At 43.5% G+C, this 23,091-nt stretch overlaps 1 protein-coding gene across 1 annotated transcript in view; it reads right to left on the bottom strand.

Moving 5' to 3' along the window:
- The window catches only part of PANX2 (pannexin 2), a 44,753-nt gene that overhangs the window by 12,568 nt on the left and 9,094 nt on the right, over positions 1-23,091 (bottom strand). The window contains exon 3 of the mRNA XM_075857198.1: positions 658-2,109. Within this exon, the coding sequence (XP_075713313.1) occupies positions 658-2,109 (1,452 nt within the window). The remainder of the gene's footprint in view (positions 1-657; positions 2,110-23,091) is intronic.

The raw sequence follows: 23,091 nt of genomic DNA on the forward strand, positions 1-23,091 counted from the left end.
AGAGTTGACTGATAGGCAGTAACTCTTTCAGCACCCGGGACAGTGACTACCGCTGGAGTTAATAGTATTAAAAGTTAACTTACCTGCTCCTTCCACCAGTCCGGCCTCCCGGGATGACGTTTCATCCCATGTGACCGCGGCAGCCAATCACAGTCTGCAGCGGTCACATGGACTCATCCAGGGAGGTCGAACTGGATCTCAAAAGAGGGACGCGTCACCAAGACAACTTCTTTTACTTACAATCGCTGCATTCCGCTGCGGAAACTCTGCCCGAAATGGGTGCCCCTTCTCTCTAACCACCACTGATAGAGAGAAGGGGCTGATGATTAGCGCAATACAATTTTGCATAAAAAACAGGTCCATAAATACGGGTGGAATACTGGTGACAAAGTACCCATATTTACGGGAGGAAAAAAATACGTTCGTGTGCATGAGGCCTCACGTGTTATTTTTTATGACATTCTTGATTTGTGTAGTTCATTGAGTATTTTAGTGCTATGAGGTCTGCTTTGTTCGTACTCATCAATATGTAGTAAGAACTCTGCATATCAAGAATCAATATAGCAGTGTTTTATGCTTGTTGTATGTAGTTACTGAAAATTAACTTACTGGAAGTAGTCCACAAGCAATCACAATATATGACTATGAAGGCCTTACCTTTGACAGAGACCAACACATGTGTCATCACACCTTCACTGTGGGTTAAGAAACCATTCTCTTGGCTTTCAGATGTTGCAATAGGAGCCGTTTCCTGTGTCTCTGGTTTAGGCTTTTTATTGCTAAGAACATATGGTTGGACATCTAACGAGAAGTGCCGAGAATGTTTCTTTTCACTGATAATGCTTGACATGGTGCTGGCATCACTCTTATGACATAAAGGCTGGGGTGAAGACTTAGATGAAGCTTCTAAAAGTGGAACAATTAAAGTGTCTGTAGCCGTTTTCCTCCTAACTGGCTTTGGCTTTTCCGGCTTACTATTTTCAATCTTCATTATGGCTAATTGTTCCTTAAAGGGTTGGGGTAAAGGGTTGCTACTTGGGATCCACTTCATTTTCTTTCTAGGTCGCTTTATAACAAGCTGTTCATTGACATCAATATCAGCTGGATCTAGACTAGGGTCCACAGTTTGAATCCCACAATCTCGCATTGTGGGTGTAGCATCATAATTAGACTGAGCTAGTGCTGCAAGTAGTTGGCGAACCACATTGTCATACATAAGGTCGCTTTCATTGGTTATGAAATCAAGGCGGTTCAAAGATTTGATATGGTCACGGTTTTCATTACAAAACAGGGCAAGAATATTTATATCACAAAATTGGGATTTTTGCCATTGCTTTTTAGTCTTTATTCCAACTTTATTTAATTTGTCAAAAATAAAGTTGGACTTTCTCACAATGAAAAGGTGTATTAAATTTATAAGAATTATTAAATTCATGAAACTAAGAAGAAAAATATCTACTGCAGCAATAATTCTTTGGAGTTGAACAGATGGCAACTTGCAATTTACCCTTATATGTAATTTTGAGCTACTGGTTTTTAGATGGGGCTCTCCAAGTGCACATGTGAACTCATTCTGCTTCTGCGTAGCATAATAGGTACTTAAGTAAGTCATTGGTATGATACTTAAAAATATAATGAGCAAATGTCTTGCTAAATATAGCTTAGCCAAAAAGTTACTCCGACCTCGTCTTTCTAGATATTTTTCAAATAGGTTTTGTTCAGGGCTCTTTTCCTTTTCTGCGTTTTCTATAATCTCACGCTTCTCTCTTTCTGTAATACCTGGACCCTTTGATTGAATTTGCTTTTCGATTTTGGGTGCTCTTCCCTCTGCTGCTCGGTGGTAGCAGTTGTCAATTTCTTGAAGTAGGAAGTTCAACTCTGAAGTCAGTCTTGTTGAGGCAAGGAACTCCCATCCTAGGGCAGGAATATACATAATACCAGCAAAGGCCAGAAGAGCATATGGCAGGAACTTGTGTTCAAACAATGAAGGCCATTGACTGGCATTCACACCTGGAAGTGCATCTTTAAGTTCTGTCCAGCAATATCCCCTGGCATATAATGCTTGGTCACGGGTGAAGTTGTGAGGTGTGTAGCAATATATAGGTTCCTCTGTATAACAGAGAGAAAAGTCACTGCTGTAGTTTTAACCTACAAAAGAAGCTCTGAAAAATAAATACATGTATAGTGATAGAATGTGATACTATGTGAATAGTATATGTGAACATGTCCTGACGCATGAAAGTGCTGAAGAAGTAAGGAGTAATCATAATACCAAATACTGATAAATCAGAGCGCAAATATACACCTTTGTACTAATAATAAATAATATACTGGAATATGTAGGTAAAAGATAAAAAGATACATTTAAAGTTATGTTGATAGACATAAAAATATGTAAGTAAATGGTTTGAATGCTGCAGTCCCATAAACAGAAATCATATTAGAACCATTTTGCCCAATATCATTTAAAATAATAATGAATTAATGTGAATTTAAGATTATTAAAAAAAAAGGTGAACAGTGAAAAAACAAAAAAACAAAAACATTTTATTCCCCAAAAAGTGGTTTTATTTTGTAGAAGTGTAAAAAATAAATAAGAAATACATTTATATCGTATCGCGATTGTAATGACCTGAACAATAAAGCTAACATGTTAGTAAAACCATAAATAGAATGGCATAAAAAAACAAAAAATAATGAACAGAAATTATATTTTTCCACCCCCCCAAAAAAATAATAAATGTTGATAAATACGTTTCATGTACCCCAAAATGGTGCCAATGAAAACTACATCTCGGCCCGCAATAAAAACCAACCTCATATGGCTACACTGGAATGCGGCGATGCAAAAATAAAATCTTTTTGTTTAAAAGTGTTTTTATTGCACAAAAGTTGTAAAATGTTAAAAAAGATACATATTTGGTATCGCCGTAATTGTACCAAGATGGTACAATATGTTGTTGATGGTAAAGGTCAATGTTATTTACGATACACGGTGAACTACTTAAATTGAAAACACAGTGAACAATGGCAGAACTGCTATTTTTTTAAATTTCTCCTTAAAATTTGTTAATAAAAGTTAATAAAAAAATTATATGTAACCCAACATGGTGCCATTGAAAAATACAACTCATCCTCATACAGCTGGCTGCTGACACAAAAATAAAAAAAAGTTATACCTCTTTGAATACGATGATGAAAACACAGAAAAAATTGCTTGGTCATGGAGGCATTGAATAGACTGTTTACAAAGGGGTTAAGGGCTGCGCCTCTTTTACAGATTTTCCCTGTGCAGGGAACTATAACACAGCCCTATTCACTAAGTTGGAGCTCTGTTAGGGCAAAGCCACACGTGGCGGAATTGCTCTTGAATTCCGCTGCGGACACTCCGCAGCGTTAATCCGCAGCGGAGCCGTTTCTCCATTGACTTCCACTTCTATTTAGTAGGGTTCGTTTAGACGAAGCGGAAAATTCCGCTGCGGAGCATAGGCTGCGGTGCGGAATTTGGTGTCCGCAGCATGCGATGGATGTTGCGGAGTTGTGGCGGACTGGTTGCGGACTCATGGCGGAATTTCTCCATTGACTTCAATGGAGATTCTAATTTCCGCAATGAAGTCCGCAGCTGTCATGCACATGTTATGTGTGCTGCGGATGCGTCTTGCTTTTTTGACATGACATTTCTTCATTCTGGCTGGACCTATGTATTTCTAGGTCTACAGCCAGACTGAGGAAGTCAATGAGGCTCCCGTAATTACGGGAGCGTTGCTAGGAGACGTCAGTAAATAGTCACTGTCCAGGGTGCTGAAAGAGTTAAGCGATCGGCAGTAAATGTTTCTGCACCCTGGACAGTGACTACCGATCCCAATATACATCAACCTGTAAAAAAAATAGAAGTTAATACTTACCGAGAACTCCCTGCTTCTGTCTCCAGTCCGGCTTCCCAGAATGACGTTTCAGTCTAAGTGACGGCTGCAGCCAATCACAGGCTGCAGCGGTCACATGGACTGCCGCGTCATCCAGGGAGGTCGGGCTGGATGCCGAAAGAGGGACGCGTCACCAAGACAACGGCCGGTAAGTATGAAATTCGTTTACTTTCACTAGGGAAAGTGCTGTCCCTTCTCTCTCTCCTGCACTGATAGAGAGAAGGGAAGCACTTTTACCGCAGTCCGCAGCAGCTAGTCCGCATCAATTTACTGCACATTTTGGGCAGATCCGCCGCAGAATCTGCAACGCAGATTCTGTGCGGCATTGATGCGGACAGTTGCGGAGGAAATCCGCCACGTGTGGGCATGCCCTTACAGTGGATCTCTGGGAGTACCGCTATGCAGGAGAAATACTAAAGAGACCCATGTCCCTTCATTCTCAGGATTGAGGGGGATGGGTCCCACCTTTATGCTATTTCATTATCAGATGGGAATACCCTTTTAAGCTTGACAATCAAAGAGTAAGGGCCCTTTTACACAGGCCAATTATCGGGCAAATGAGCATTCACAAAATGCTTGTTCCCGATTATTGCCTTGTGTAAACGGCAACGATCAGCCGATTAACTCATCGGCTGACAGTATCGTTTACGCAGCCTAAAATATTATCGTTGTCGGCATCACATCTCCCTGTGTAAACAGGGAGATGTGCTGCCGACATGATAAAAATGTATGGGGACGAGTGATCGGAGTAACGAGTGCTCGTCCCCATACATTACTGATAATAGCTCAAAAACAAGCGCCAATCAACAAGCTGTCTCCTTGATCGGTGCACATTTACACGGCCCCCGTCAGGCTGTGTAATAGGACCCTAAGTTACATCACAATCATTATAGCGCATCTGGAAAAGGAATGGTATAAGATAATGAAATAATTCAGTACTTGCCATCACAAGCAGTGTCACCGGTCCGTATAATACACTACTGAAAGCTCTGAATATGTAGTTCCCACATTCACAGTATAAATAGACCAAACATCTTCCGGATGAAACAGACCTAGCTGACATCAATGGATTTGTGGTTCTCAATCTTAGATTTTGATCAGGCATCACAATGAGTGCATGTTTTGTAGATCTTCTAACGTGAACATAAGAGTAAATCATTATTTTAACTTTGTGTTACCATGATTAGCTCTATAATGTAATACCGTGCTGTAGTGATGGTTGTCAGGCTCTTGTTATACTGCTTTGACGTAATGTAGTGTCACACAAATGTATGCGTTGTTGTAATCAGATAAGACATACTAGACCTATAAATATGTCGCATGGCCAAAATGTAATTATAACCAGACACAGATGGTGGAGAATTCATTTGTCAATCTGTACATAAAAAAGAGACAAAAGGGTATTTATTTTCAACAAATAATATACATGCATGAGAAGTGTGCCATCTGCTCAACTAATGAAGGCTTTTCGTTTGGAAATATAAAAAGCATTTATTTGTTTATGTTATGAATTACATCAGAATCTTTAACCCCTTCCCGCAACAGCCGTTTTGGTCTTTCTGACGCAGCGGTTTTCTAAGAACCAGAAAGTTTTTTTATTTTTCCATTAAGGTAGCCATATGAGGGCTTCTTTTTCCTGGAAGAGTTGTACTTTCTAATGGCACCATTTTGGGGTACATATAACTTCATTAGTTCTTTTTTTTTTTTTATTAAATGGGGCATATCACATGATTTTATTTTTCTTAAAATAATTGAAGGGGTTGTACATGATTAAAAAACATGGCTGCTTTCTTAAATAAATAAAAAAGTGCCACAAATGTCCACAGGTTGTGTGTGGTATTGCAGCTTAGCCCAATTTACTTCAATACAGCTGAGCTGCAATACCAGACACAACCCATGGACAAGTGTGGCACTGTTTCTGGAAGAAAGCAGCCGTGTTTTCTAATCTTGTACAACCCTTTTAGGAAAGCTACCACCTCTACATTATAACTTATCTATTTCATCATTTTGTTTGCTTTGGAGTACCAGGTTGTAACACTAATGTACATGCCTGTGTATTTTATCACTGTAGATATATATTGTATATCTACAATACCTACTTATTCAATACAGCCATACAACATTTAGATCATTGATTCAAGTGTGTCCCCAGGTATTCAGTGTAAGGCTGGATTCACACGAGCATGTTACGTCCGTAATGGACGGAACGTATTTCGGCCGCAAGTCCCGGACCGAACACTGCAGGGAGCCGGGCTCCTAGCATCATAGTTATGTACGATGCTAGGAGTCCCTGCCTCGCTGCCGGACAACTGTCCCGTACTGAAAACATGATTACAGTACGGGACAGTTGTCCTGCAGCGAGGCAGGGACTCCTAGCATCGTACATAACTATGATGCTAGTAGCCCGGCTCCCTACAGTGTGTTCGGTCCGGGACTTGCGGCCGAAATACGTTCCATCCATTACGGACGTAACATGGTCGTGTGAACCCAGCCTAAGGGCAGTATTGTTGAAAAGCGTGCGATAAAGGCCATAACCTTCTATTTAAATCAAGGCTATTGAAATAGGAGTGTATTTACTGAACACTTGTTCAATACAATAATTCCAATAAAAAAAATATTAGAAAATGTTGAATAAACATAGAGAATATGTATATACTGAAAGATTAGTACCAGACCACTTAGGCTGAGTTCACACTGAGTTTTTCGCAGGCATAAAATTCTGCCTCAAAATTCCTTTTCGAATTTTGGGGCAGATTTTGATCTGCCTGCACGCCTTTTGCCGCGTTATTCGCTGCGTATACGCTTACGTGAAATACGTTTTCTCTGCCTCCCATTGATGTCAATGGGAGGTCAGAGGCATAAACGCCCGAAGATAGGTCATGTCGCTTCTTTTTCCCGCGAGCGTTTTTTACTGCTCGTGGAGAAAAAACGAGTCCGCCTCCCATTAAAATCAATGGGAGGCATTTTCACCCATTTTTTGGCGCGTTTTCCGATGCGGTTTCCGCATCAAAAAACGTGTGAAAAAACTCTGTGAACTGGGCCTTAGGCTTCGTTCACATCTGCGTCAGGGCTCCGTTCTGGTGTTCTGTCGTAGCCAATTATGGTATTGATTCCATCAAAATGATGAAACCCTTGCACAACGTAGACAAACGGAAACCATTTGCACCGGATCCGTCACCATTGAAAGAAATGATGATGCAAACGGTTTCCGTTTGTTTCAGTCAGGGTTCCGTTCTGATGGGGAGCTCCAACGGAACGCCTGAACGGAGCCCCGACGCAGATGTGAACGAAGCCTAAGGAAGCAAACACTATCACAACACACATAAATGATATACAGCTAAAAGAAATGCATGACGTTCCTTTTCATAAATCAATGAACTGATGCCACTTCATACTGTAGATGAATGGTACTGGAGATGTCTGGCAGCTGCTTACCCCTTCTCCATTCATATAAATAATGTGTTGTTGTTGTTATTAATATTATATGATTACCATCATATAATCTGATAAAGTGGTACTTCTCTATTCCTCTTTTTGCCAGATTATAAGACTGTTTCCAAGCATTCCTATATAAATATAGCATTAGAGACCCTATCATGGCATTTGGACATCATCTATTATTCGAGTGAAGAGCCACTGATAAAAGACTCGTTGTGAACATGTATTATATGGTCACCCATTGTTTTCAACTGGAGCCATGTAATAGTATATTTCCCTTTGAGCATTGCCAGCAGATTTCCCCATCCCCCTGATAACAGCGATTTGCAGCGGTGAAAGCAGCAAAACCCTTAGCAATCGGGGTAGGGGCTGCATTTGCAAGGACTGAACCCAAAATAAAATTATAACTAAAATGTTATACCAATGTAAAGATAGTAAAAATGTTGATAGAGTCTGAAAATATTTGACCTTAAAGTGTGGATAAACATTTGACAAACTTCTGAAATGTCATAGTGACATGTCAGAAGTTTGGATTGGTGGGTGTTCGAGCACTGAGACCTCCACCAATCGCTCGAACTAAGAAGCTGAAGCACTCGTGTGAGCGCTCATGCGCTTTGTGTCTGTTCTGCTTTTTCCAGAAAGCCGATGTATCAGAGTACGGGCTCATAGACTTTCTATTGAGTCCGTACACCGATACATTTATTTATTTCCGGCAAAAGCCAGACACAAAGTGGAGCGCTCACACGATCGCTTCAGCTGCTTTGTTATAGCGATTGGTGGGGTCTCAGTGCTCGGAGCCCCACCAATCCAAACTTCTGACATGTCACTATGACATGCCAGAAGTTTGTGAAAGGTTTAGCTACACTTTAAAGGGGTAATCTGGGTTTTCAAAATTGATGGCCTCTCCTTAGATAAAGTAAACTCCTACACCTGATTCCCCCCCCCCATTTCAAACCCCCTCAACTGTCAGCCTATCTCTTTAACCAATGCCCTTCTACCTTTATTCACCCAAATGCTCTCTCTATTTTTCCTCACCTTACCCTCACAGACACCCCAGTGTCAGTGGCAACGTGGCCAGCACCATCTTCCCTATCCCTAAACCTGCCACCACCATTATTTTTAGCTATTCCTAAACTAACTCTGACCTCTGTACCGGAGTCCACATGGTCCTTTCTATGGCTTTTCACAAGAATTAATCCCACTTGTGGCGCTTTTCGCTAATTAGAAAATTGAGAATGCACAAGATAATTTAATTTTCTCAGTCCATTTTATACGACAGTATGTTTAAACTTGAGAGTTTTAAAGAAAATGTGCTTGTCATGCCTTTTTTGTTTTTATCATGTTGCTATCTCAACCATATTTAGCTGCTGACATTGTAAATATTAGGGACAGTACAGTAGTGGCCTGCATAAAACATAAACAAAGGTGTTCAATAAAACCTGGTGAGTCCGCAGTAGGATGACAACACTAATGTGATTATTCTATCCATTTGTTTGTCTTATCTTCCCCCCACAAACATCCTTCGATCATGAGATAGCAACCGAAGTAACCTTAGGCCTTATTCACACGACAGTGAAAAACACATGGCCGTCACATGGCCGTTTTCAGAACAATGATGTTCTATGGGTGTATTAACATTGCCATTTTTTTAACGGCCCATGAATAATGGCCGTCAAAAAATAGGACATGTCCTATTTTTGTCCGTTTTCACGGCCAGACGGCCCCATAGGAGTCAATGGATCAGGTTTTATGTCAATACATGTAACAACCGTTAAAAACTGATCTGTGGCATGGGGATTGGCAAGGGAACTACTAGTTCCCTTGCTGGCTATCAGCGGCATACTCACCGATGCAGCGCTGTCTTCTACAATTGTGGTCTCTCATCTTCACGGGTTCTGCAAAGGCTATGCGAGAGACCACACGTGAAGAAGACGAGAGACGGCGCTGCATCAGTGAGTATGTAGGGCATTGTTGCGCTCACAACAATGGTAGTGTGGTGCTAGTACAGAGGGCATTGTTGTCAACTGTAGTAAATTTTTCGGGACTGTCCTGAATTTACAGAGACAATCCTGGAAGATTACTACAGGGAGGGGAGAGGGGAGTGTGGTGCTTTCTCCAGAGAGGTGTGTGTGGCATAATCTACAGGGGGGCTGTGTGCTATCATCTACTGGGGGGTTGTGAAACAGTCATGACAATGACCTTCCTTTGGGTGTTTTCAGGGGGTTGGGACAAAAAAAGCCTGACAAATGAAATTCATCTGGTTTTTTTAACGGCCATGAAAAACGGATGCAAAATGGATGTCAAACGGTCATTAAAAATGGACAGACGGACTGGAAATGGATGAAAATTTGGAGACACGCTGATGCAAAACGGCCATGAAAAACTGACCGTTGATCAGCTTTTAATGGCCATTTTTTTTCATTGTCGTGTGAATATAGCCTTATGAGAAAAATCAGCAACAATTGAAGTTATCATAGTGTTGCTATCTCGTGATAAAGAGCAGCACTGGAGGTTATCTATCATTGATCTCTTCTACCAGGACAGATGTCTGCCATTTTGGGACAAAACCAGGAATCTGGTATTATTATTTTTGTAGTGCATCTCATCATCCAGTGGTCTATCTGTACTTATACCAAGGTCCTGGTGCTTGAGGATGTTCAAAGTCACCTTCACCAGATTAGAGCACGGCAGTACTATGAGCAGTGCAGATGTAAAGGATCTGCCAGGCACAGCTTCGGGGTTAACTCCCAGAACTAATCAGTCAGCACCTGAGAATACATCCCTGAGACTGACTCCAGCTTCCACCATTCAGGCTGGCAGGCTTAGGAGTGGGAGAGCCTATCGTAACCTGGCCAGACTCAGCTAGCTCCCGCCCTCGGTCTATTTAAGCCTGCCCTTCCTGTCCCTCGGTGCTTGTGATTTCTTTCCTTGTGGTTTCCTGGCCCAGCTACAGCTCCTGCTATTTTTGATCCTGCTCCATACAGACCCTGGCTTACCGACTACTCTTCTGCTTTTCGTTTTGTACCTCGCACACTCCTGGCTTGACTCGGCTCGTTCACCACTCTGGTTGCTCACGGTGTTGCCGTGGGCAACTGCCCCTTTTCCTTGCTTGTGTTCCTTTGTATGTTTGTCGTGTTTGTCGTGCACTTACTGAGCGCAGGGACCGCCGCCCAGTTGTACCCCGTCGCCTAGGGCGGGTCGTTGCAAGTAGGCAGGGACAGAGTGGCGGGTAGATTAGGGCTCACTTGTCCGTCTCCCTACCCCTGCCATTACATAATCACAAGCCCATACCTAGTCTACCCCTGGTCCCTGACACCACTATGGATCCCCGTGAGACCCTGGCTCAGTAAATGCAGGGTCTCTCCCTACAGGTCCAGGCCCTGGCTCAGAGGGTCAACCAGCCTGATGCTACCCTGGTAGTTCCCCTTACCGCACCTCTTGAACCCCACCTCAAGTTGCCCGACCGGTTCTCAGGGGACCGGAGGGCTTTTCCCTCCTTTCGGGAGAGTTGTAGGCTTTACTTTCGTTTAAAGCCTCATTCCTCAGGTTCTGAGAGCCAGCGGGCGGGTATAATTATGTCCCGGCTCCAGGAAGGGCCCCAAGAGTGGGCCTTCTCCTTGGCTCCTGACGCCCCTGAACTTTCCTCCGTTGACTGTTTCTTTTCTGCTCTCGGACTTATTTATGACGAGACTGACAGGACTGCCTTTGCCGAGAGTCAGCTGGTGACCTTAAGTCAGGGTAAGAGACCTGTTGAGGAGTATTGCTCTGACTTTCGGAAGTGGTGCGTAGCTTCTCAGTGGAATGACCCTGCCTTAAGGTGCCAGTTTAGGTTGGGTCTGTCGAATGCCCTGAAAGACCTGCTAGTTAGCTATCCCTCTTCTGACTCCCTAGACCAGGTTATGGCTTTAGCGGTACGACTTGACCGACGTCTCAGGGAACGACAACGTGAACGTTTATGTGTTTTCTCCTCCGACTCCCCCATGATGCCTCCCGAAGCTCCGTTGCTTCGTTCCTCCCCGAAAGATTCAGAGATACCTATGCAACTCGGGGCCTCCGTGTCCCCCCAACAACGTAGAGAATTCCGCAGGAAGAATGGTCTCTGCTTCTACTGTGGGGACGACAAGCATCAAGTGAACAACTGTCCTAAGCGTAAGATTGCAGCCAGAGAACTTCCGCGTCTAAGTGATCATCGGGGAGGTCACTTGGGCGCACAGGTATTTCCCGTAAATATGAAACGTACTAAGATCTTGCTTCCCTTTCAGGTCTCTTTTGGTGGTAGGTCTGCTACCGGCAGTGCCTTCGTGGATTCAGGGTCTTCTGCTAATATCATGTCTGTGGAATTTGCTATGTCCCTTGCTATGCCTCTGATTGATTTGCCTAAACCTGTCCCGGTAGTGGGTATCGACTCCACTCCTCTTGCTAATGGTTATTTTACACAGCATACCCCGGTTTTTGAACTCCTTGTTGGCTCCATGCATTTGGAGCAATGCTCTGTACTGTTGATGCAGGGATTATCGTACGATTTGGTTCTAGGTCTTCCCTGGTTGCAGTTGCATAATCCCACGTTTAACTGGAATACTGGGGAGCTAACCAAATGGGGTAATGAATGTTGTACGTCATGTTTTTCTGTTAATTCTATTTCTCCCCCTAAGGAGGCGAATACGCTACCCGAGTTTGTTCAGGACTTCGCTGATGTTTTCTCTAAAGAGGCCTCCGAAGTGTTACCTCCTCATAGAGAATACGATTGCGCTATCGAATTGGTACCAGGAGCTAAGCTTCCTAAGGGTAGGATATTTAATCTTTCTTGTCCCGAACGTGAAGCTATGAGAGTGTATATCCAGGAATCCCTGGCCAAGGGTTACATTCGCCCCTCTTCTTCTCCGGTAGGTGCTGGCTTCTTCTTCGTGGGGAAGAAGGATGGTGGTCTTAGGCCATGCATTGACTACCGTAGCCTGAATAAGGTCACGGTAAGGAACCAGTATCCCCTTCCTTTGATTCCTGATCTCTTTAATCAGGTTCAGGGGGCCCAATGGTTTTCTAAATTGGATCTACGGGGGGCGTATAACCTTATTCGCATCAAAGAGGGGGATGAGTGGAAGACTGCGTTTAACACGCCAGAAGGCCATTTCGAATACCTCGTCATGCCCTTTGGGTTGTGTAATGCCCCTGCGGTCTTCCAGAATTTCATAAATGAGATTTTGAGAAATTACCTGGGGATTTTTCTGGTAGTGTACCTTGATGACATACTCGTGTTTTCCAAGGACTGGTCCTCCCACATTGAGCATGTCAGGAAGGTGCTCCAGGTCCTTCGGGAAAACAAACTGTTTGCCAAAACCGAAAAATGTGTGTTTGGGGTACAGGAGATTCCATTTTTGGGTCAAATCCTCACTCCTCATGAATTCCGCATGGACCCCGCCAAGGTTCAGGCTGTGGCGGAATGGGTCCAACCTGCCTCCCTGAAGGCGTTACAGTGTTTTTTGGGGTTCGCTAATTATTACAGGAGATTTATTGCTAACTTCTCGGTCATCGCTAAGCCCCTTACGGACCTCACTCAAAGGTGCTGATCTCCTCCACTGGCCTCCTGAGGCTGCCCAGGCTTTTGAGGTCCTTAAGAAGTGCTTTGTCTCGGCCCCGGTGCTGGTTCAGCCCAACCAAATGGAGCCATTTATCGTGGAGGTTGACGCATCTGAGGTGGGAGTGGGGGCTGTCTTGTCCCAGGGTACCAGGTCCCTCACCCATCTCCGCCCCTGTGCCTACTTCTCCAGGAAGTTTTCGCCAACTGAAAGTAACTATGATATTGGCAACCGCGAACTCTTAGCCATTAAATGGGCATTTGAAGAGTGGCGCCACTTCCTGGAGGGGGCTAGGCACCAGGTAACGGTCCTTACCGACCACAAGAATCTGGTTTTCCTAGAATCTGCCCGGAGGCTAAACCCGAGACAAGCTCGATGGGCGTTATTTTTTACCAGATTAAATTTTTTGGTTACCTATAGGGCTGGGTCTAAAAATATTAAGGCTGATGCACTGTCGCATAGCTTCATGGCCAGCCCTCCTTCGGAGGAAGATCCTGCTTGTATTTTGCCTCCAGGTATAATCATTTCCTCGATCGATTCTGATTTAGTCTCTGATATTGCTGCTGATCAAGGTGCAGCTCCCGGGAACCTTCCTGAGAACAAGCTGTTTGTTCCCCTGCAATTCCGGCTAAGGGTACTTAGGGAAAATCATGACTCTGCACTATCTGGCCATCCAGGCATCCTGGGTACCAAACACCTCATTACCAGAAATTATTGGTGGCCTGGGTTGCCTAAAGACGTTAAGGCCTACGTCGCCGCTTGTGAGGTCTGTGCTAGGTCCAAGACTCCCAGGTCCCGACCAGCGGGCTTACTGCGTTCGTTGCCTATTCCCCAGAGACCTTGGACACATATCTCCTTGGATTTTATCACCGATTTGCCTCCATCCCAAGGCAAGTCGGTGTGTGGGTGGTGGTGGACCGCTTCAGTAAGATGTGCCACTTTGTGCCCCTCAAGAAACTACCCAACGCCAAAACGTTGGCTACCTTGTTTGTCAAACACATCCTGCGTCTCCATGGGGTCCCTGTCAATATTGTTTCGGACAGAGGGGTACAATTTGTTTCATTGTTTTGGAGAGCCTTCTGTATGAAGTTGGGGATTGATCTGTCCTTCTCCTCTGCCTTCCATCCTGAAACCAATGGCCAAACGGAGAGGACTAATCAATCTCTAGAACAATACTTAAGGTGTTTTGTCTCTGACTGTCAATTTGATTGGGTCTCTTTCATTCCCCTCGCCGAATTTTCCCTTAATAACCGGGTCAGTAACTCGTCAGGGGTCTCTCCTTTTTTTTGTAATTTTGGGTTTAATCCACGGTTCTCCTCCGTTTCACCTGGTAGTTCCAACAATCCCGAGGTAGAGGTCGTTCATCGGGATCTGTGCACAGTCTGGGCCCAGGTTCAGAAAAACCTAGAGGTGTCCCAGAGCGTACAAAAAACTCAGGCTGATAAAAAACCTTCTGCTAACCCCGTTTATGGTCGGGGATCTGGTGTGGTTGTCGTCTAGGAACTTGCGTCTCAAGGTTCCGTCCAAGAAGTTTGCTCCCCGGTTTATTGGGCCGTATAAGGTCATTGAGGTCCTCAATCCTGTCTCCTTCCGGCTGGAGTTACCCCCGTCTTTTCGGATACACGACGTGTTTCATGCCTCCCTCCTCAAACGCTGCTCCCCGTCCTTGGATCCCTCGAGGAGACCTCCTGTTCCCGTCCTCACCCCTGAGGGGGTGGAATTCGAGGTGGCCAGGATTGTAGACAGCAAGATGGTCCAAGGCTCCCTCCAGTACCTGGTCCATTGGAGAGGATACGGGCCCGAGGAGAGGACTTGGGTACCTGCCCGGGATGTTCACGCTGGGGTATTGGTCAGAAGGTTCCACCTGCGTTTCCCCAGTAAGCCAGGTCCACTTAGAAAGGGTCCGGTGGCCCCTCATAAAAGGGGGGGTACTGTAAAGGATCTGCCAGGCACAGCTTCGGGGTTAACTCCCAGAACTAATCAGTCAGCACCTGAGAATATATCCCTGAGACTGACTCCAGCTTCCACCATTCAGGCTGGCAGGCTTAGGAGTGGGAGAGCCTATCGTAACCTGGCCAGACTCAGCTAGCTCCCGCCCTCGGTCTATTTAAGCCTGCCCTTCCTGTCCCTCGGTGCTTGTGATTTCTTTCCTTGTGGTTTCCTGGCCCAGCTACAGCTCCTGCTATTTTTGATCCTGCTCCATACAGACCCTGGCTTACCGACTACTCTTCTGCTTTTCGTTTTGTACCTCGCACACTCCTGGCTTGACTCGGCTCGTTCACCACTCTGGTTGCTCACGGTGTTGCCGTGGGCAACTGCCCCTTTTCCTTGCTTGTGTTCCTTTGTATGTTTGTCGTGTTTGTCGTGCACTTACTGAGCGCAGGGACCGCCGCCCAGTTGTACCCCGTCGCCTAGGGCGGGTCGTTGCAAGTAGGCAGGGACAGAGTGGCGGGTAGATTAGGGCTCACTTGTCCGTCTCCCTACCCCCTGCCATTACAGCAGATATGTGATGGCATAGGATGATAATTGCTTAATAATGTAGTAACACAAGCAAGAGGGAGACGGAAAGCAATAGAGAAAGGGAGAGATGCTATACAGTGTGAAGTCATTGGGCATAAAGATTGTGGAGACCTTAATGCAGATTTTGCATTGGGGACTCAATTTTCATATTACACCTATCTTATCAGTAGTGAACTACAGCTGTAGTAACGTTGGGAATTCAAACCTACTACCACCTACTATGTTTTTGTTTAATTGGGTTATTTGCAACTGTTTTAAAATGTTCTTTAACCTGTAAATAGCTTATAAAAGCTAGATTACGAGTCAACTTTGAGAACCCTCAATAAATAATTACAAAATGAATATTTTCCCCTCTAGCATAATATGTGATACATATACATAGTCGAGTCACATTATTATGACCACCTCCTACCTTTGACATTGATGTGAGGTGAACGTTGGCTATGAAAGTGCAAAAGGGCTGAACGACATGCTACAGTGGAGCAGCTCACTGTGAAAATCGGCCAGGGGGCTACCAGATGTGTGTCTAAAACAACAGTTCAGCGAACCCTACTGCGTATTGGTCTCCGAATCAGACGGATGGTCACTACTTCTATGCTAACAAAGGTGCACTGGAAAAAAGGCTTAAATTTGCACGGCATTATTGGACATGGACCACCGATGATTGGCAAAGGGTTGCCTTCTCCGATGAGTCACAATTTCTGCTTCATCAAACAAATGGCTGTTGGCGTGTCAGGCGAGAAACATCAGAGAACAAACAACCTGCAACCTTTGCTGGAAGAACACAAGCTGGTGGCGGCAGCGTTATGGTCTAGGGAATTATTTCATGGCAATCTCTGGGCCCACTCATCCATGTGGAAGGCACTCTGAACCGATTTGGGTATGAATCCATCGATGCAGATCGCGTTCACCCATACATGCTGTTTGTCTTCCTTGGGGCAGATAGAATCTTCCAGCAAGACAATGCGACATGTTACATGGCTAGAAATGTCCGACAGTGGTTGGAAGAGCATGACCAAGACTTCCAAGTACTTCCCTGGCCCCCTAATTCGCCAGACTTGAACCCAATTGAGCATCTGTAGGACCACCTCGATCGTCTTGTTTGCTCTATGGATCCTCCCCCACGCACCCCCCAGCGAATGTAGGATGAACTGCAGTCAGCATGGCTTCAGATACCTGAGACAACCTACCAGCACCTTATTGAGTCACTCCCAGCCCGTCTAGCTGCTATCAGTGCTGCACACGGTGGTTACTCCGGATATTAACTGGTGGTCATAATAATGTGACTCGACTGTGTATATGTATAACCCCAACTGCATATGACTTTGATCTATAACACAGTGCTGCATGACAGTGCGCTCTACCATTATTGAACTCTGCAGAATTAAATTGCTTGTTTAAAATATCAATTCTAAATAATGCAATATTGTGCTTTGAAGGAAAACTTTTATATCACTGCAGGAAAATATAAACACTGAAAAGAAGATTAGCGGCAGATTGGGCCATGCAGTCAGAAGATGTGCCAAATTTATCACAGTAGTGCACGTTGTATGATAAATATGGCGCATCTTGCTTGGCGATAGGCCATTTTCACTTCCTTATACTACCCCTTGGTCGACTTACTTAATTTTTTCGTTTTTTTGCGTCAGATTTCGGTTCAGGTTTGGCGCACGTCAGCATGCTTAAAGCCACGTTTACTTCCTGCTAAGCCAGGCTCTTTTTTTAGACTGTAATTCCTGTGTGCAGGTTGGCTCTCTGATCGGGATTATCATCCACGAACCCATTGACTTACACTTGTGCACTTTATATTTATTATCAATGGGAAGAAGGAAAGAGGCTGGCACTACCAAAACCGCACAGTCGGAATAGGAGTTGAAATATGGCTTGCTTACTGTTGGATAATTGCAGGTAAATTGCCACGGAGTTGCTCTTCGAAAGAATAGCACAAAAAGCTGGATATATATGTAGAAGAATGATCGAGGCACTCACCGAAGCTGGCAAAAAATTCGTTCTTTATTACAAAAGAGGATCTAGGTCAGGATGTGGAAATGCCTACGGCCGTTTCACGTGCTGGTACACGCTTTCTCAAGGCCCTAGCGTCACTTCCTTCACCTGCCTTTTTATACACAAATTAGTACACATTGTTACATAACAAAAAATTAAAAAAGACAGGGAAATGCACAGTATACTTAGATGGTTCATACAATTAGTACATTCTAATCTTAGAATATCAAAATTACAATACAAAAATTCTCTAAAAACAAATAAGGTTCATGTTAAAAACGAACTCAGATCATTCCGATCATTGAGACCGAGCGGTCCTAGTGCACCTGTCAGAGAAATAATCTCTGCCTCTCTCTGCAGCAGAGATTTGTGTCTGTCTCCTCCTAACACCAATGGCTGAATGTGAACAATACCCACAAATCGCATACATCGAGCGTTATTTTCATGTTTCTCCTGCATATGTTGTATCAACCTAGGGCATCCCTCACATGTATTTAGTGATCTTATATGTTCACGAAATCTTACATACATAGGTCGTATAGTTTTTCCTATATAAAATCTACCACAATCGCAAATTACTGCATAAACAACATATTGAGTCCTACAGGTTATTAATCCATTAATTTCAAACGTAATGCCCCCTAAATTCAGGTTCCTTGTACGTATTATGGAATTGCAATAATTGCATTGACCACATCTGTGGTTACCCTTTGGACTATTAGCTGTCAGCCAATTTTCTTTGCACTTCTCTTTTTGGGAAAAACGTCCCCTGACTAAAATATCTTTTAAATTTTTACATCTACGAAAGGATACAATTGGTTTCCTAATTGCGACTTCCATAAGTAATGGATCATTCTCAATTAGGTGCCAATTGTTTCGAATACTTGTTCGAATAACATCACTCATTGGGCTATAACCGAAGGATAGAACAAATCTCTGATCTTTTTTCATAGGAGTTTTTCGACTATGTTTTTTATGATGGAATAACGATGTTTGTTTAATTACACTAGCTCTATTTAAAGCATCTTTTACCAATTGTACCGGATAACCTCTTGCTTCCAACTTTTGACTCATATCATCTGCCTGTTTATAAAATGTCAAGTCACTACTATTAATTCGTCTTAGACGCAAAAATTGAGCATAAGGTAAAGATTTAGTTATATGTCTAGGGTGATAACTATCATACCGCAACAATGTATTAGTGGCTGTTGGTTTTCGATAACCTTTAGTCTGAATTACTCCCTCCTCTATTGTTACATATACATCCAAAAACTCAATTTCTTGATTACCAAATTTATGTGTAAAGCTCATATTTGACGAATTTGCATTGAGGTATTTTACAAAGTCTAGAAACTCCTGCTGGGTACCAGACCACACTACAAAAATGTCGTCTATATAACGTAGGTATAACTGTAGGTATTTGGCATAGGGATTCGAAAGATTGTATATCATTTGTTCTTCAAAATCCGCTAAAAATAAATTCGCAAAAGTCGGAGCTACGGGAGTACCCATCGCCGTTCCTGACTTTTGTCGATACCAGATGTCATCAAATTGTGTATAAAAAGGCAGGTGAAGGAAGTGACGCTAGGGCCTTGAGAAAGCGTGTACCAGCACGTGAAACGGCCGTAGGCATTTCCACATCCTGACCTAGATCCTCTTTTGTAATAAAGAACGAATTTTTTGCCAGCTTCGGTGAGTGCCTCGATCATTCTTCTACATTTATATTTATTATAATGATCGTGGGTCTGTCCTGGTTTTTGATGGTCCTCTTATTACTTTGGGTTTTACACGTTGTTATGTTTAATATTGGTATATCTACGGTAATTATTCATATTTAGTCATTTTATATGGAACAATAGGTGATGTAGTGTTTAATGATGGTTTTAGTTATGTATGTATAAAGATTTGGACATAGTATTTAGCTATTGAAGTATTTATACAGTCATGGTGTAATGATAGGGGTAGGGAAACGGACAAGTGAACCCTAATCTACCCGCCACTCTGTCCCTGCCTACTTGCAACGACCCGCCCTAGGCGACGGGGTACAACTGGGCGGCGGTCCCTACGCTCAGTAAGTGCACGAGACAAAACATACAAGGGAATATAAAGCAAAGGGAAAGGGGCAGTTGCCCACGGCAACACCATGAGCAACAGAGTGGTGAACGAGCTAAGTCAAACCAGGAGAGCACGAGGTACCAAACGCAGAGCAGAAGAGTAGTCAGAAAGCCAGGGTCAGAATGGAGCAGGATCAAATTGTTAGGAGCTGTAGCTGGGCCAGGAAACCACACGGAAAGAATCACAAGCAAGGAGGAAAAGGAAAGGCAGGTATAAATAGACAGAGGGCGGGAGCTAGCTGAGTCTGGCCAGGCTGCGATAGGCTCTCCCACTCCTAAGCCTGCCAGCCTGAGTGGTGGAAGCTGGAGTCAGTCTCAGAGAGATAGACTCAGGTGAAGACTGATTACCTAAGGAAGTTAACCCTGAAGCTGTGCCTGGCAGATCCTTTACACATGGATTGGATATTTATTTATTTATGCATTTTTCTAGAGCTCTTTTTAGCATTCCCATATTATGGGTAGATATACAGTGAAGGAAATAAGTATTTGATCCCTTGCTGATTTTGTACGTTTGCCCACTGTCAAAGACATGAACAGTCTAGAATTTTTAGGCTAGGTTAATTTTACCAGTGAGAGATAGATTATATTTTAAAAAAAAACAGAAAATCACATTGTCAAAATTATATATATTAATTTGCATTGTGCACAGAGAAATAAGTATTTGATCCCTTTGGCAAACAAGACTTAATACTTGGTGGCAAAACCCTTGTTGGCAAGCACAGCAGTCAGACGTTTTTTTGTAGTTGATGATGAGGTTTGCACAAATGTTAGATGGAATTTTGGCTCACTCCTCTTTGCAGATCATCTGTAAATCATTAAGATTTTGAGGCTGTCGCTTGACAACTCGGATCTTCAGCTCCCTCCATAAGTTTTCGATGGGATTAAGGTCTGGAGACCGGCTAGGCCACTCCATGACTTTAATGTGCTTCTTTTTGAGCCACTCCTTTGTTGCCTTGGCTGTATGTTTCGGGTCATTGTCGTGCTGGAAGACCCAGCCACGAGCCATTTTTAATGTCCTGGTGAAGGGAAGGAGGTTGTCACTCAGGATTTGACGGTACATGGTTCCATCCATTCTCCCGTTGATGCGGTGAAGTAGTCCTGTGCCCTTAGCAGAGAAACACCCCCAAAACATAATGTTTCCACCTCCATGCTTGACAGTGGGGACGGTGTTCTTTAGGTCATAGGCAGCATTTCTCTTCCTCCAAACACGGCGAGTTGAGTTAATGCCAAAGAGCTCAATTTTAGTCTCATCTGACCACACCACCTTCTTCCAATCACTCTCAGAATCATCCAGATGTTAATTTGCAAACTTCAGACGGGCCTGTACATGTGCCTTCTTGAGCAGGGGGGCCTTGCGGGCAGTGCAGGATTTTAATCCATTACGGCGTAATGTGTTACCAATGGTTTTCTTGGTAACTGTGGTCCCAGCTGCCTTGAGATCATTAACAAGTTCCCCCCGTGTAGTTTTCGGCTGAGCTCTCACCTTCCTCAGGATCAAGGATACCCCACGAGGTGAGATTTTGCATGGAGCCCCAGATCGATGTCGATTGACAGTCCTTTTGTATGTCTTCCATTTTCTTACTATTGCACCAACAGTTGTCTCCTTCTCTCCCAGCGTCTTACTTATGGTTTTGTAGCCCATTCCAGTCTTGTGCAGGTCTATGATCTTGTCCCTGACATCCTTAGAAAGCTCTTTGGTCTTGCCCATGTTGTAGAGGTTAGAGTCAGACTGATTAATTGAGTCTGTGGACAGGAGTCTTTTATACAGGTGACCATTTACGACAGCTGTCTTTAATGCAGGCACCAAGTTGATTTGGAACGTGTAACTGGTCTCGAGGAGGCTGAACTCTTAATGGTTGGTATGGGATCAAATACTTATTTCTCTGTGCACAATGCAAATAAATATATATAATTTTGACTATGTGATTTTCTGTTTTTTTTTTTTTTTATAATCTATCTCTCACTGGTAAAATTAACCTAGCCTAAAAATTCTAGAATGTTCATGTCTTTGACAGTGGGCAAACTTACAAAATCAGCAAGGGAACAAATACTTATTTCCTTCACTGTAGGTATAATGATATATATTAAGTTATTTTGTATCCATGTATATGGGTTTTTGGCGCTTTACAAATCGATATCACAGATGACACTTTACCTCTATTGATAATATGCTTCTTGTTCTACTCACTGGGTACTTGATGTGAGCGCATGCGGGTCGCGTGATTTCTTATGCGCCGGACCGGAAGTTGTCAATCAGGTTTGAGAACGAGTCCTGGTTTCCAGGTAAAACTTCCGGCCATGACGCGGATGGTCTGGCGCATGGAGATGGGCGTGATCTGTCATGCACCAATTAACATCATCTCATTTGAGCCTGTACTTAAAGAGGGGAAACAACTAGCATATTCACCTCCTGACGAAGGAAGCGAAACGCGCGTCGAGGTGGTCCTCGGATTGGGTAGCTTTCATCATGTCCACCCTAGGTAAATAAATAGCCAATTCAGATATTGATGTGGCTCTATATATCCACATATGTGAAATACTCATGCCATAGCTAGTTGATCATTCCAGATTTCTGATCTTCAAGCAATACTTTATAGCTTTACACATTGTAACATTTCATGGCTATTGTTATGGGATATGTTGGACAACCCAATCTGGGGTGTTTTTAATTTTCTGTGTTTTAAATGTATGTATTTTGGGGGTAATGTTTCCCTTATGGGATAATAAAGATTTATATTTGTTATTTCGTTGTCTATCGACGTTATTTTATATCAGGTATATTTTTGGTATTCTGTTTTTTTAGACACTTTAAAAAAAAAAATCTGTTCTTTTTGACACATTCTTGTAATAAATGTCTAAAACGAAGTGTGACATCGTGCGCCAAAAATGCACTACATTTTGGCACAAGATACGACAGAAAACAGCCACAATAGCAAATCTACCCCAATATGAAGTATTAAGCCAGTATGACTTACACAGTTTTGGTGCAGTTTTTGGCTTTGGCTCAGGAAACAGAGCAAAAAGATGCATGTAAACTGTGTGTGTGTGATCCTGGCCATATAGTGTTTATACTTTGCAACATGTGCCACTCTTTATTCAAAACACATATGAAGACTGTGAGGGTGCCCGACCGATCGCCACACATCACACCTGATGAACCGACGGACCCACTCGTTCCCAGTTCTTGCTCTGTTGGCAGTCAAGCACACACATTCGGCTCTTCTATAGGGCCAGCTGTTGCTGCTTGCACCAAGTACCCCACCATTTAGCCGTTGGTCGTCCAGACTAACCTTCATGACAATCCAGGCTCAAACAATCCTGGGGGACCTGCAGTACAGTTTGAGTCCACCCACTGTTGAGAAACCCAACTGCTCGCAATGACTACAACAACATACAATATCGGGTGGCAAATATGTGCCACATTTTGGTGCAAAATACGACAAAAAACAACCTCAGCCACAATAGTAAATCAGCCCCAATATGTAGTATTAGGCCAGGATGCCACACAGTTTTGATGCA

The sequence above is a fragment of the Rhinoderma darwinii genome, chromosome 3, assembly GCF_050947455.1.
Source record: "Rhinoderma darwinii isolate aRhiDar2 chromosome 3, aRhiDar2.hap1, whole genome shotgun sequence".
Lineage (NCBI taxonomy): Eukaryota > Metazoa > Chordata > Amphibia > Anura > Rhinodermatidae > Rhinoderma > Rhinoderma darwinii.